Genomic DNA, 15,404 nt, shown 5'->3' on the forward strand with positions numbered 1-15,404 from the left:
CATCATGGGGACACGGGGCTGAGCATGGCCTACCGGGGACACGGGGACACGGGGACATCGTGGGGACACGGGGACACGGGGACATCATGGGGACACGGGGCTGAGCATGGCCTACCGGTGACACGGGGACACGGGGACACCGTGGGGACACGGGGACATCGTGGGGACACGGGGACATTGTGGGGACACGGGGCTGAGCATGGCCTACCGGTGACACGGGGACACGGGGACATCGTGGGGACACGGGGACATTGTGGGGACACGGGGCTGAGCATGGCCTACCGGGGACACGGGGACATGGGGACACCGTGGGGACATGGGGACACAGGGACATTGTGGGGACACGGGGCTGAGCATGGCCTACCGGTGACACGGGGACACGGGGACACCGTGGGGACACGGGGACATTGTGGGGACACGGGGCTGAGCATGGCCTACCGGTGACACGGGGACACGGGGACATCGTGGGGACACGGGGACATTGTGGGGACACGGGGCTGAGCATGGCCTACCGGGGACACGGGGACACGGGGACATCGTGGGGACATGGGGCTGAGCATGGCCTGCTGGGGACACAGGGACATGGGGACATCATGGGGACATGGGGACATGGGGCTGAGCATGGCCTGCCGGGGACACCGGGGACATGAGGACCCAGGGGACACTTGGGGACCCCATGGGGACACTTGGGGACCCGCTGCTTCCCAGGTTCGTGCTGACCGAGCCCCAGCGCCGGCTCTTCGAGAAGTTGGTTCTTTACTGCGACAAATCGGCCGATCTGATCCCCGTGTCCTTCGTGCTGGGTGAGAACGGGACCCCAAACCCCGGGACCCCAAAACCCCAAAACCCCCGGGACCCCAAACCCCGGGACCCCAAACCCCGGGACCCCAAAACCCCAAAACCCCCGGGACCCCAAACCCCGGGACCCCAAAACCCCAAAACCCCCGGGACCCCAAACCCCGGGACCCCAAAACCCCCGGGACCCTGAAACCCCGGGACCCCAAAACCCCAAAACCCCCGGGACCCCAAACCCCGGGACCCCGAAACCCCAAAACCCCCGGGACCCTGAAACCCTCGGGACCCTGAAACCCCGGGACCCCAAAACCCCCGGGACCCCGAAACCCCGGGACCCCGAAACCCCAAAAACCCTGGGACCCCAAAAGCCCGGGACCCCGAAACCCCAAAACCTCCGGGACCCCGAAACCCTCGGGACCCTGAAACCCCGGGACCCCAAAACCCCTGGGACCCCGAAACCCCGGGACCCCAAAACCCCAAAACCCCTGGGACCCCAAACCCCGGGACCCCAAAACCCCGGGACCCCGAAACCCCAAAACCCCTGGGACCTCAAACCCCGGGACCCCAAACCCCGGGACCCCAAAAACCCAAAACCCCCGGGACCCCGAAAACCCTGGGACCCCCAGGACCAGTGCCCCAGTGCTCCCAGTTCACCCAGTTTGTTCTGTTACAGGGTTTTACGTGGCTGTGGTTCTTGATCACTGGTGGGGCAGCTCCCCGTGCTCCCAGTTCACCCAGTTTGTCCCGTTGCAGGTTTCTACGTGGCCGTGGTGCTGGAGCGCTGGTGGGGGCAGTTCCGCGCGGTGCCGGCCCCGGACGGGCTGGTCGTGGCCGTGGCCGCGGCGCTGCCGGGGGGGACGCGCGGGGGCGGCTGCTGCGCCGGACGCTGCTGCGCTGGGCGGCGCTGGCGGCGCTGCTGGTGCTGCGCGCGGTGAGCCCGGCGGCGCGGAAGCGCTTCCCCACGGCCGAGCACCTGGTGGAGGCCGGTGAGTCGCGGGGTGGCGTCGCGGTGGCGTCGCGGTGGCGTCGCGGTGGCGTCGTGGGGCGGCGGTGACGTCACAGGGAGGAGGTCACGTGATGGGGCAGCGGCGAGGTCACAGGGTGGCAGTGACGTCATGGGGCACTAGTGACGTCATGGGGCCGCGGTGATGTCACAGGGCTGGCATGACATACCCGGGGGCTGCGCTGATGTCACGGGGCTGTGATGACATCATGGGGCTGTGATGACGTCACCCGGTGCTGTGATGACGTCACGGGGCTGTGATGACGTCACTGGGCTGTGATGGTGTCGCATGGGGTTGTGATGACGTCACGGGGCTGTGATGATGTCATCCAGTGCTGTGATGATGTCATGGGGCTGTGATGACGTCACGGTGCCACAGTGATATCACCCGGGGCTGTGATGACGTCACTGGGCTGTGATGACGTCACTGGGCTGTGATGGTGTCACATGGGGTTGTGATGACGTCACGGGGCTGTGATGACGTCGCGGTGCTGTGATGATGTCACCCGGTGCTGTGATGACGTCATGGGGCTGCGGTGACGTCATGGGGCTGTGATGACATCACCCGGTGCTGTGATGACGTCACGGGGCTGTGATGACGTCACGGGGCTGTGATGACGTCACTGGGCTGTGATGATGTCACCCGGTGCTGTGATGACGTCACGGGGCTGTGATGACGTCACGGGGCTGTGATGACATCATGGGGCTGTGATGATGTCACCCAGTGCTGTGATGATGTCACGGGGCTGTGATGACGTCACTGGGCTGTGATGACGTCACCCGGGGCTGTGATGACGTCACGGGGCTGTGATGACGTCACGGCGCCGCGCTGACGTCCCCGGCGCCGCCGCAGGGTTCCTGACGCTGCCCGAGCGGCGGCGCCTCGAGCGGCTCCGGTCGCCGCACAACCGGTTCTGGGTTCCCTGCGTCTGGTTCTCGGCGCTGGCGGCGCGGGCGCGAGGGGAGGGGCGCGTGCGGGACGGCCCCGCGCTGCAGCTGCTGCTCCAGGTGAGGGGACCCCGAACCCCGAACCCCCAAAAACCCCGAACCCCCAAACCCTGAACCCCTGAATCCCCAAAAACCCCGAACCCCCAAAAATCCCGAACCCCTGAACCCCCCAAAACCCCGAACCCCCAAACCCTGAACCCCTGAATCCCCAAAAACCCCGAACCCCCAAACCCTGAACCCCTAAATCCCCCAAAACCCCGAACCCCCAAAAACCCCAAACCCCCAAACCCCGAACCCTCAAAACCCTGAACCCCCAAAACCCGAACCCCTGAATCCCCAAAAACCCCGAACCCCAAAACCCCGAACCCCCAAACCCTGAACCCCCAAAAACCCCGAACCCCCAAAAACCCCGAACCCCCAAACCCTGAACCCCCAAAAACCCCGAACCCCTGAACCACAAACCCCGAACCCCCTGCAGCTGCTGCTCCAGGTGAGGGGACCCCAAACCCCGAACCCCCCAAACCCCGAACCCCCAAACCCTGAACCCCCTGCAGCTGCTGCTCCAGGTGACGGGACCCCCAGACCTGACCCCCAACCCCTGAACCCCAAACCCCTGAACCCCGAACCCCCAAACCCCCCAGGAGCTGAACCGGTTCCGCAGCCGCTGCAGCCTCTTGTTCCACTACGACTGGATCAGCGTCCCACTGGTGTACACGCAGGTGACCGGGGGCACCGGGGGCACTGGGGGCACTGGGGGCACTGGGGGCACTGGGGACACGGGGGGGACACGGGGGGACACGGGGGGGTCCCACTGGTGTACACGCAGGTGACCGGGGGCACCGGGGGCACTGGGGGCACTGGGGGCACTGGGGGCACTGGGGACACGGGGGACACGGGGGGGTCCCACTGGTGTACACGCAGGTGACCGGGGGCACCGGGGACACTGGGGACACAGGGGGGACACGGGGGGACACGGGGGGGTCCCACTGGTGTACACGCAGGTGACCGGGGGCACTGGGGGCACTGGGGGCACTGGGGACACTGGGGACATGGGGGGGTCCCACTGGTGTACACGCAGGTGACCGGGGGCACTGGGGACACTGGGGACACAGGGGGGACACGGGGGGACACGGGGGGGTCCCACTGGTGTACACGCAGGTGACCAGGGGCACTGGGGGCACTGGGGGCACTGGGGACACTGGGGACACGGGGGGGTCCCACTGGTGCACACAGAGGTGACCGGGGGCACTGGGGACACTGGGGACACAGGGGGGACACGGGGGGACACGGGGGGGTCCCACTGGTGCACACACAGGTGACCGGGGGCACTGGGGGCACCGGGGGCACTGGGGACACTGGGGGGACACGGGGGGGTCCCACTGGTGCACACACAGGTGACCGGGGGCACTGGGGGCACCGGGGGCACTGGGGTCACCGGGGGACACGGGGCCATGGGGGGGACACAGGGGGGACAGCGGAGGCCCTGGGGGGGTGAGGGGACATGAGGGGACACACGGGGACAAGGGGACATGGAGGGGACCCAGGAGGGCCGGGGGGACGCGGGGGGATGAGGGGGCACGAGGGGCACCGGCGGGCAGGGGTGACCGTGTCCCGGCGCCAGGTGGTGACAATCGCCGTGTACACGTTCTTCGCCACCTGCCTGGTGGGGCGGCAGTTCCTGGACCCGGCCCAGGGCTACGAGGGGCACGAGCTGGACCTGGGGGTGCCCGTGTTCACCCTCCTGCAGTTCTTCTTCTACGTGGGGTGGCTCAAGGTGGGGACACGGGGACACGGGGACATGGGGGACATGGGGGGACATGGGGACATGGGGACACGGGGACATGGGGGGACACGGGGACACGGGGGGACATGGGGGGACATGGGGACACGGGGACAGGGGGGGACATGGGGGGACATGGGGACACAGGGCCATGGGGGACACGGGGACACGGGGGGACATGGGGACATGGGGGATATGGGGGGACATGGGGACACAGGGCCATGGGGGACACGGGGACATGGGGACATGGGGGACATGGGGGACATGGGGGGACATGGGGACATGGGGGGACACGGGGGGACATGGGGACACGGGGACATGGGGACATGGGGACACAGGGGGACACGGGGGGACACGGGGACATGGGGACACGGGGACACAGGGGGACACGGGGGGACACGGGGACATGGGGGACATGGGGACATGGGGGACATGGGGAGACATGGGGACATGGGGGGACACGGGGACACGGGGACATGGGGGACATGGGGGGACACGGGGACACGGGGGGACATGGGGGGACACGGGGACATGGGGACACGGGGACACGGGGGGACATGGGGGGACACGGGGACATGGGGACACGGGGGACATGGGGGGACATGGGGGGACATGGGGGGACACGGGGACATGGGGACACGGGGACATGGGGGGACACGGGGGGACATGGGGACATGGGGACACGGGGACACGGGGGGACATGGGGGGACATGGGGGACATGGGGGGACACGGGGACATGGGGACACGGGGACACGGGGACACAGGGGGACACGGGGGGACATGGGGACATGGGGACACGGGGACATGGGGGGACACGGGGGGACATGGGGGGACATGGGGGACATGGGGGGACACGGGGACATGGGGACACGGGGACACGGGGGGACATGGGGGGCCATGGGGGGACATGGGGACACGGGGGACGTGGGGGGACATGGGGGACATGGGGGACACGGGGACAGGGGGGGACATGGGGACATGGGGGATATGGGGGGACATGGGGACACAGGGCCATGGGGGACACGGGGACATGGGGACATGGGGGACATGGGGACATGGGGGACATGGGGGGACATGGGGACATGGGGGGACACGGCGGGACATGGGGACACGGGGACATGGGGGGACATGGGGACATGGGGACACAGGGCCATGGGGGACACGGGGACATGGGGACATGGGGGACATGGGGACATGGGGGACATGGGGGGACATGGGGACATGGGGGGACACGGCGGGACATGGGGACACGGGGACATGGGGGGACATGGGGACATGGGGACACAGGGCCATGGGGGGCATGGGCGGACATGGGGGCCATGGGGGGACACGGGGATATGGGGGGACATGGGGGACATGGGGGGGACATGGGGGGGACATGGGGAAATGGGGACACAGGGACATGGGGGGACATGGGGACATGGGGGGACATGGGGGACACGGGGACATGGGGACACGGGGACACAGGGACATGGGGACACGTGGATATGGGGGGACATGGGGACATGGGGGGACATGGGGGACACGGGGACATGGGGACACGTGGATATGGGGGGACATGGGGACACGGGGCCATGGCGGGCCGTGGGGGGCCATGGGGACACGGTGGCCCCCCCGCAGGTGGCCGAGCAGCTCATCAACCCCTTTGGGGAGGACGACGACGACTTCGAGACCAACACGCTGATCGACCGGAACTTCCAGGTACCCCGGGGGACCCAGGCGTCCGGGAGGGACCCAGGCGTCCGGGAGGGACCCAGACAACCAAGGGGGGGCCCAGGTGTTTGGGCGGGGCCCCAGGCGTTTGGGAGGGACCCAGGCGTCCGGGAGGGACCCAGGCGTCCGAGGAACCCCGGCGTCCGGCGCAGGTGTCCATGCTGGCCATGGACGAGGTGGCCGCGGAGCCGCCGCCGCTGGAGCGCGACCGATCCTGGGACACGGGGACCCCCCGGGTCCCCCGCACGGCGGCGGCCGCGCCCCTGCGCACCCCGCCCCTGCGGACCCCGCCCTTCCGGGGCTCCGCCTTCGACAGCACGTGAGTGGGGACCCCGGGACCCCCCGGGCCCCCCAGCCTGCCCCAGGGACCCAGGAGTTCGGGGGGGACCCAGGCATCCGGGGGGACCCAGGAGTTCGGGGGGAACCCAGGAGTTCAGGGGGAATCCAGGAGTTCAGGGGGAACCCAGGCATCCGGGGGGGACCCAGGCGTCCGGGGGGGACCCAGGCGTCTGGGGGGGGTGACCCAACCCTCCCTGCACCCCCAAACTGCCCCACCCCGGGCCCCCATGTCAGAGGTTTTTGGGGTGACCCGGGGGGGGTTTTTGGGGTGACCCGGGTTTTTTTTTTTTGGGTGACCCGGGGTTTTTTTTTGGGGTGACCCGGGGTTTTTTGGGGGGTGACCCGGGGGGAGGTTTTGGGGTGACCCGGGGGTTTTTTTGGGGTGACCCGGGTTTTTTTTTTGGGGTGACCCGGGTTTTTTTGGGGTGACCCTTTTTTTTGGGGGTGACCCGGGGTTTTTTTTGGGGTGACCCGGGGGGAGGTTTTGGGGTGACCCGGGGTTTTTTTGGGGTGACCCTTTTTTTTTGGGGTGACCCGGGGGTTTTTTTGGGGTGACCCGGGTTTTTTTTGGGGGGTGACCCGGGTTTTTTTTGGGGTGACCCGGGGTTTTTTTTGGGGTGACCCGGGGTTTTTTTGGGGTGACCTTTTTTTTGGGGTGACCCCCCCTCCCACAGGCTGCCCAAGGACGAGCTGCAGTTCCAGCCACTCGACGACATCGGGGACCCCCCGGAGCCCCCCCCGGGAGACGCCGCGGGGCTGCTGGGGGGGGACCCGGGCCCGGGGGGGGGCGGCGGCCCCCGCGAGCGCTGGTTCCCGCCCCCCAGCGCCGAGGAGCTGGTGTAGGGGGGGACACCCCAAAACCCCCCGGGAATAACAACAGACCCCCAGCCCTGAGTGCGGCGCCTTCATCGGTGGTTCGGGCGGGCACAAGGACCCGGGGGCGCCTGGCGGTCCCCGCGGGGCCGCTCCGCTCCTCCAGGGGCAGCGAGAGGCGGCCAGAGCGGTTGGCCCCGCCCCGCCGCCATCTTGCCGCGCTGACTCAGCGCCGCCCCCGCCCGGAAGCGGCGGCGCCTTCGCTGTGACGTCAGCGACGAACTCGGCGACTCCGGTTGCGTCACCGGCCCCGGGGGACCCAGGAGTGCGGGGGGGGGGGGGCACGAACCGAGAGGTTTGGGGTCAAACGGGGACATTTAGTCACGTACAGGTTTAATTAACACCCCCCCCAACTTCCTGCTCCCGCCACAGGGACGGGGAGGGCACGGGGGGACCCAGGAGTTCGGGGGGACCCAGGCGTTCGGGAGGGACCCAGGCGTCCGGGGGGACCCAGGAGTTCGGGAGGAACCCAGGAGTTCGGGGGGGACCCAGGAGTTCGGGAGGAACCCAGGAGTTCGGGGGGGACCCAGGAGTTCGGGAGGGACCCAGGAGTTCGGGGGGGACCCAGGAGTTCGGGAGGGACCCAGGCGTCCGGGGGGGACCCAGGCGTCCGGGTCCTGCCTCAGTTTCCCCTGTTGGGGGCGGGGGGACTCGGACGCCTGGGTCCCTGGGCGGGTCGCGACCGATGGGGAAGCAGAAGTTGGGAGGGAAACTCGGGCGGACCCAAAATCCCCTAAATTCCCCTCAACGCCGGGAGGGGGCGGGGCCCGGACGCCTGGGTCCCCCGGAAAGCCCCGGGGGGGGCGGGGGGGGGGGTCACATTAACATGAGGCCCAGACGGGGGGGAGGGGGCGTGTGCGGCCCCGCCCGGGCAGGGCGGGACACGCCGCGGGGCCCCGGACGCCTGGGTCCCTCCCGAACGCCTGGGTCCCTCCCGAACGCCTGGGTCCCTCCCGGACGCCTGGGTCCCTCCCGGACTCCTGGGTTCCTCCTGAACGCCTGGGTCCCTCCGGACGCCTGGGTCCCTCCCGGACGCCTGGGTCCCTCCCGGACTCCTGGGTCTCCCCACAGACTCCTGGGTCCCTCCCGGACGCCTGGGTCCCTCCGGACGCCTGGGTCCCTCCCGGACGCCTGGGTCCCTCCCGGACTCCTGGGTCTCCCCACAGACTCCTGAGTCCCTCCCGGACTCCTGGGTCTCCCCACAGACTCCTGGGTCCCTCCCGGACTCCTGGGTCTCCCCACAGACTCCTGGGTCCCTCCCGGACTCCTGGGTCTCCTCACAGACTCCTGGGTCCCTCCCGGACGCCTGAACGTCCCCCCGGACGCCTGGGTCCCCGCCATGCCCCGGGACTCACTCCCAGGCCCCGCCCCTTCGTCGGGGGGGCGTGTCCCGCCTCGGGGGGGCGTGTCCCGCCTCGGGGGGGCGTGTCCCGCCTCGGGGGGCGTGTCCCGCCTCGGGGGGGCGTGCCCCTCGGGCGCCGCAGCCAATGGGGCCGCGCTTCCGCCGGGTATAACCCTCGGGGCCGCGGGTTCGAGCCCGCGGCGCCGCGTCCTCCCGCGCATGGAGCCGCCGTTCTGCCGCGCCGCGCCGCTGCCCGGCGGCCTCTGCCGCCCCGAGCCGGACTTCGCGCCGCTGCCGCCCGCGCCGCAGTTCCCGGAGCCGTTCCGCGGGCTCAAGGCGGGGCCCTGCCCCGACGGCGGCTTCTTCGGCGGCGCCGCCGCCGCCGCCGGCTTCTTCTACCCGCCCCCCGGCGACCGCGACGCGTTCGGCGGCAGCTTCGCGCCGGCGCTGGACGAGCTGAACCAGCCGGGGCCGCCCAACGTGGCGCTGCCGGAGCCGCCGCCGGGGGGGCCGGCGCCGGGGGGCCCGTTCGCGGGGGTCCCCGCGCAGGCGGAGGCGGCGGCGGCGGCGCCGGGGTCCCCGGAGCGCGCGGCGGCGGAGCGGCGGCGGCTGCGGAACCGCCTGGCCGCCAGCCGCTGCCGGCGGCGGAAGCTGGAGCGGCTGCAGCGGCTGGAGCAGCGCGTGCGCGGGCTGCGCGCCCAGAACGCGGCGCTGGCGGCGGCGGCCGCGGGGCTGCGCGCGCACGTGCGGCGGCTGCGCGGGTCCGTGCGCGAGCACGCGGGCTCCGGCTGCCCCCTCCCCCACAGCGGGGCGGCGCTGGGGCTCTGACCCCCCCGGGCAGCGGGACCCCCCCACGGACACCGGGACCCTCCACGGACACCGGGGTCTGACCCCCCCGGGCAGCGGGACCCCCCCACGGACACCGGGACCCTCCATGGACACCGGGGTCTGACCCCCCCCCGGCAGCGGGACCCTCCACGGGCACCGGGGTCTGACCCCCCCCGGGCAGCGGGACCCCCCCACGGACACCGGGGTCTGACCCCCCCCCGGCAGCGGGACCCCCCCACGGACACCGGGACCCTCCACGGACACCGGGGTCTGACCCCCCCCCGGCAGCGGGACCCCCCCACGGACACCGGGACCCTCCACGGACACCGGGGTCTGACCCCCCCCCGGGCACCGGGCTCTGACCCCCCCCGGGCAGCGGGACCCCCCCACGGACACCGGGACCCTCCACGGACACCGGGGTCTGACCCCCCCCTGGGCACCGGGACCCCCACGGACACCGGGGTCTGACCCCCCCGGGCAGCGGGACCCTCCACGGACACCGGGGTCTGACCCCCCCCCCGGCAGCGGGACCCCCCCACGGACACCGGGACCCTCCATGGACACCGGGCTCTGACCCCCCCCGGGCACCGGGGTCTGACCCCCCCCGGGCACCGGGACCCCCACGGACACCGGGGTCTGACCCCCCTGGGCACCGGGACCCTCCACGGACACCGGGGTCTGAGCCCCCCACGGACACCGGGACCCCCCCACGGACACCGGGGTCTGACCCCCCCCGGGCAGCGGGACCCCCGGGCAGCGGGGTCTGACCCCCCCCAGCAGCGGGACCCCACGGACACCGGGACCCTCCACGGACACCGGGGTCTGGGACCCCCACGGACACCGGGACCCCCCCGGGCAGCGGGGTCTGACCCCCCCGGGCAGCGGGACCCCCCCACGGACACCAGGCTCTGACCCCCCACGGACACTGGGACCCCCTGGGCACCGGGGTCTGACCCCCCCGGGCACCGGGACCCCCGTGTGGACCCAGCCATGGACACTGGACACCGGGGCTCTGACCCCCCATGGCCCCCCATGGACAGCGGGACCCCCCCGTGGACAGCCGGGATCTGACCCCCCGTGGACCCGCGTGGACACCGGACATCAGGACAACCCCACGGACACCGGGGCTCTGACCCCCCATGGAGCCCGCCGTGGGCACCGGGACCCCCCCATGGACACAGGGGAAACGGAGACCCCCCCACGGACATGGAGAGATGGGACCCCTGCGGATACCGGGGGAAACGGGGACCCCCACGGACACCGGGACCCCCCCACGGACACCGCGGCACGGGGCCCCCGTGGGTGCCAGGACCCCCCATGGACTTGGATGGATTTTGGGGACCCCCGGACCCGGGGGGCTCGGGGGGACGGGCCCCCCCGGAACGGAGCGGCCCGAGGGGACCTGCAGGACCAGGCACCCCCGCGGGGGGGCAGGGACCCCCAGCACGGGCCGGGGACCCCCAGCTGGGCTCGGGGCCCCGCGTGGGGGGGCCACCCCCCCCCGCCACGCTCAAGGACCCCCCGCGGCCTGGGGGGGGCGCTTGGTCGCCGTCTGCTTTTTGTACCTTTGTATTTAATTAATAATAATTGTGATATTGGGTCTAATCGCGCTGCGTTCAGGCCCGGGGGGGTCAGTGTGTCCCCCCCACCCCCCACGGGAACCCTCCCGCGTCACCGACGTCAGCGGAAGTGGGCGTGGCCGGGGCTTTCCCCGCTGACGCCATCATGCCCATACATGGGCAGACGCCGCCGTTCCGGGAACCCCCCCCCGCCCCCCCAGCGCGGCGGCGCTTCCCGGAAAACGCGGGGGGGAGGGGGGGTCGTGTCTTCCCCTCCCCCCGCATCCCCGGGGCTGGGCACCCCCTCCCCCTCAGGGGACCCAGGCGTCCGGGACCCCCGCGCCCCGGGGGCGGACGGGCGGGGGGGTCGTGTCTTCCGGGTCCCCCCGCACCCACAGCGACCCCCCCACCCCCCAGGGGACCCAGGCCCCGCCCACCGAAATCCCGCCCCTTAAAACCCCGCCCATCTGAAGCCCCGCCCATCCATCCCGCCCTTTCGAGGCCCCGCCCCCCGCAGATCCCGCTCGCCGAAGCCCCGCCCCTTTTGAGACTCCGCCCCCGAAGCTCCCTCGAGGCCCCGCCCTCTCGAAGCCCCGCCCCGGAAGCCCCGGCCCGGAAGCCGCGCATGGCGCTGGCGCGGCTGGAGCGGGACCCCGCGGGCGCCGGGCGGTTCGGGTCCCCGGTGCCCCCGCTGTGCCGGAGCCGCCCCTGCGCGCTCGGCGTGGACGAGGCGGGACGGGGCCCGGTGCTGGGTGAGGGCGCCGGGGGCACCGGGGACACCGGGCTGGGAGCGGGGCGGCCGGTGCACCCAGTGCTGCGTGCGGGGTCCCGGTGCACGGGGGGGTCCCGGTGTCCCGGGGGGGGTCCCGGTGTCCGTGGGGGGGTCCCGGTGTCCCTGGGGGTCCCGGTGTCTGTGGGGGTCCCGGTGGCCGTAGGGGGTTCCCGTGTCCGTGGGGGGTTCCCGTGTCCGTGGGGGTCCCGGTGTCCATGGGGGGGTCCCGGTGGCCGTGGGGGGGTCCCGGTGGCCGTGGGGGTCCCGGTGTCTGGGGGGGGGTCCCGGTGGCCGTGGAGGGGTCCCGGTGGCCGGGGGGGTCCCGGTGTCCATGGGGGGGTCCCGGTGGCCGGGGGGGTCCCGCTGGACCGGGGGCTCCTCTCTCGCCCCCAGGCCCGATGGTTTACGCCATGTGCTACTGCCCCCTGGAGAGGATGGAGGAGCTGCGGGCGCTGGGGGTGGCAGGTGGGGGGCGGTTCGGAGACCCCGAGGGGGAGCTGGGGGTCGGGGGGGCCCCGTGGGGTTCCCTCTCCCGGGGGGGTCTTGGGGGTGCCCCTGTCCCTGTGGGGGTTGGGGGGTTCCCTCTCCCAGGGGATGTTGGGGGTCCATGGGAGGGTTGAGGATTTTGGGGGGTCCCTGGGGGGGTTGGGGGTTCCGGGGGGTCCCTGGCGGGGTTGAAGGTTCTGGGGGTCCCTGGGGGGGTGGGGGGTCCATGGGAGGGTTGAGGATTTTGGGGGGTCCCTGGGGGGGTTGGCGGTTCTGGGGGTCCCTGGGGGGGTGGGGGGTCCATGGGAGGGTTGAGGATTTTGGGGGGTCCCTGGGGGGGTTGGCGGTTCCGGGGTCCCTCACGGGCCCCCCCAGACTCGAAGACGCTGTCGGAGCCCGAGCGGGAGCGCCGCTTCGCGCTGCTGGAGGCGGCGGGAGACACCGTGGGGTGGGGGCTGCACGTGCTGCCCCCCGAGCACATCTCGGCCTGTATGCTGCAGCGGTGAGACCCCGAAACTGCGCCGACCCCCAAAACCTGCCCCCCAAAACCTGCCCCCCGAGCACATCTCAGCCTGTGTGCTGCAGCGGCGAGACCCCAAAACCCCCCGGGACCCCCAAAACCCCCTGACCCCCCAAGCACATTTCAACCACTTTGGGGTGCAGTGACCCCAGGGCCAAGTTCAACCTGAACCAGCTTTCCCAGGACAGTGATCCCCCCCGACCCCTCCATGACCCCCCTGACCCCCAGGGCCAAGTTCAATCTCAACGAGCTGTCCCAGGACAGTGACCCCTCGTGACCCCTGACCCCTCCATGACCCCTGTGACCCCCAGGGCCAAGTTCAATCTCAACGAGCTGTCCCAGGACAGTGACCCCTCGTGACCCCTGACCCCTCCGTGACCCCTGACCCCTCCGTGACCCCTGTGACCCCCAGGGCCAAGTTCAATCTCAACGAGCTGTCCCAGGACGCCGCCGCCGGGCTGATCCAGTTTGCGCTGGACGAGGGGGTCAATGTGGCGGAGGTGGGGCTGGGGGGGTCCTGCGGGGCTGGGGGTGTCACGGGATCTGTGTGGGGCTGGGGGGGTCTGGGGGGACTTAGGGGGGTTCAGATGGGTTTGAGGGGACTGAGGAACGTTGGCAGGAGGTTTGGGGTGCAGGGGCTTGGGGGGGCAGGGGCGATGAGTCTGGGGGCTCAGGGGTGATTTTGGGGCCCCCCAGGTGTTCATGGACGCCGTGGGGGTTTGGGGGTGACTCTGGGGGGTCGGAGTGATTCTGGGGGGTCAGTGGGTGATTCTGCCCCCCCAGGTGTTCGTGGACACCGTGGGTCCCGCTGACAAGTACGAGGCGAAGCTGCGGGGGCGTTTCCCGGGGGTTGGGGTCACCGTGCGCCCCAAAGCCGACGGGCTCTTCCCCGTGGTCAGCGCGGCCAGTATCTGCGCCAAGGTGGGGACCCCGAAACGCCCCCCGAAACAACCCCCCAAAATAACCCCCCAGTATCTGCGCCAAGGTGGGGACCCCCCAGGACAATGAGTGTTGTGGGGGGGAGGTCCCCCCACCCCGTGACCCCCCTGACCCCTGTGACCCCAGGTTGCCCGCGATCGCGCTGTCGCCCATTGGCGCTTCCCCGAGGACCCCAACATGGACCGAGACTACGGGTCGGGGTACCCCAATGGTGAGGGGGGGACCCCAATGGTGAGGGGGGTCACAGGGTACCCCAATGGTGAGGGGGGACCCCAATGGTGAGGGGGGTCACAGGGGACCCCAATGGTGAGGGGGGGACCCCAATGGTGAGGGGGGTCACAGGGGTACCCCAATGGTGAGGGGGGGACCCCAATGGTGAGGGGGGTCACAGGGGACCCCAATGGTGAGGGGGGGACCCCAATGGTGAGGGGGGTCACAGGGGTACCCCAATGGTGAGGGGGGGACCCCAATGGTGAGGGGGGTCACAGGGGACCCCAATGGTGAGGGGGGGACCCCAATGGTGAGGGGGGTACCCCAATGGTATGAGAGTACCATGACCCCCTGTGACCCCTTCATGACCCCCAGACGCGCACGTGGCTGCGCCGGCAGCTCCAGCCTGACCCCTGTGACCCCTGACCCCCGTGACCCCTGACCCCTGTGACCCCTGACCCCCCTGACCTCAGACCCGCAGACGCGCGCGTGGCTGCGCCGGCAGCTCCAGCCCGTGTTCGGGTTCCCGCGGTTTGTGCGGTTCAGCTGGGGGACGGCGAAGGAGCTGCTGCGGGGGGCGGCGGCCGTGACCTGGTGGGGGGCACGGGGGACGGGGGGGACACGGGGACACGGGGGGGGACATGGGGACACGGGGCGGCGGCCGAGACCTGGTGGGGGGCACGGGGGGGCATGGCAGGGATGGGGGGACACGGAGGGGCAGCGGTCACCAGGTGGGGGAGGGATGGGGGGGACACGGGGGGGGCGGCAAAGGAGCTGCTGAGGGGAGGGTCGTGGGGGGGTCGCTGGTCATGTGGGGGCGGGACACATGGGGGGGGTCTCTGTCACATGGTGGGGGGGTCATGGGGGGGGTCACCGGTCACGGGGGGGCCCTGGGGGGGTCACTGTCACACGGGGGGGGGGGGGGCCATGGTCACATGATGGGGGGTCACGTTGTGGGTCACCATGTGACCGGGGGGTTGGGGGGTCCCCTGTGCCCCCCCCGGGTCCCTGACCCCCCCCCGCCCCCCAGGGCTGACGAGGCCCCCGCGGACGCCCCCGCCCCCCCCACGCTGCTCTCCCGCTACTTCCGGGGGCCCCCCCGGGCCCCCCGGGCCCCCCACTGGTTCTTCCAGGAGCGGAACCTGCGGCCGCTGAGCGACCTGTGACCCCCCCGGAAACAGGGACCCCCCTGCGGAACGAGACCCCCCCAATAAAGGAAAAAGCTCTTTTTTTTTTACAAAGAACGGTTAAAACTCGTTTTTTTCCGGGGCTGTTTGGGGTTTCCCGGCTTTGGGG

At 71.4% G+C, this 15,404-nt stretch overlaps 3 protein-coding genes across 4 annotated transcripts; all 3 read left to right on the top strand.

Annotated features, from left to right (window-relative positions):
* The first annotated feature begins 297 nt into the window (after window positions 1–297).
* On the top strand, window positions 298–7,422 carry LOC135999319 (bestrophin-2a-like). Its single transcript, XM_065652881.1, is given in 10 exon segments — window positions 298–440; window positions 709–803; window positions 1,549–1,632; window positions 1,635–1,781; window positions 2,652–2,806; window positions 3,388–3,465; window positions 4,368–4,520; window positions 6,148–6,228; window positions 6,393–6,559; window positions 7,254–7,422. Coding segments are annotated over 10 exon segments (1,272 nt in total).
* A 1,369-nt stretch (window positions 7,423–8,791) lies between these two features.
* LOC135999321 (transcription factor JunD-like) lies at window positions 8,792–9,622 on the top strand. The gene has a single exon (XM_065652882.1). It carries the CDS (start codon window positions 8,792–8,794, stop codon window positions 9,620–9,622), a length of 831 nt encoding a protein of 276 aa, XP_065508954.1.
* A 2,163-nt stretch (window positions 9,623–11,785) lies between these two features.
* RNASEH2A (ribonuclease H2 subunit A) lies at window positions 11,786–15,319 on the top strand. 2 transcript variants are annotated; one of them, XM_065653117.1, is made up of 8 exons: window positions 11,786–11,933; window positions 12,347–12,418; window positions 12,815–12,941; window positions 13,372–13,459; window positions 13,743–13,880; window positions 14,025–14,109; window positions 14,582–14,702; window positions 15,139–15,319. In XM_065653117.1, exons 1-8 carry the CDS (start codon window positions 11,807–11,809, stop codon window positions 15,272–15,274), a joined length of 894 nt encoding a protein of 297 aa, XP_065509189.1. In that variant the 5' UTR covers window positions 11,786–11,806; the 3' UTR covers window positions 15,275–15,319. The 2 variants fall into 2 exon arrangements, with proteins under 2 accessions (XP_065509189.1, XP_065509190.1); XM_065653118.1 differs by having other exon boundaries at window positions 14,590–14,702; window positions 15,139–15,228.
* Window positions 15,320–15,404: the final 85 nt, after the last annotated feature.

The sequence above is a fragment of the Caloenas nicobarica genome, chromosome 28 (assembly GCF_036013445.1).
Source record: "Caloenas nicobarica isolate bCalNic1 chromosome 28, bCalNic1.hap1, whole genome shotgun sequence".
Taxonomy (NCBI): domain Eukaryota; kingdom Metazoa; phylum Chordata; class Aves; order Columbiformes; family Columbidae; genus Caloenas; species Caloenas nicobarica.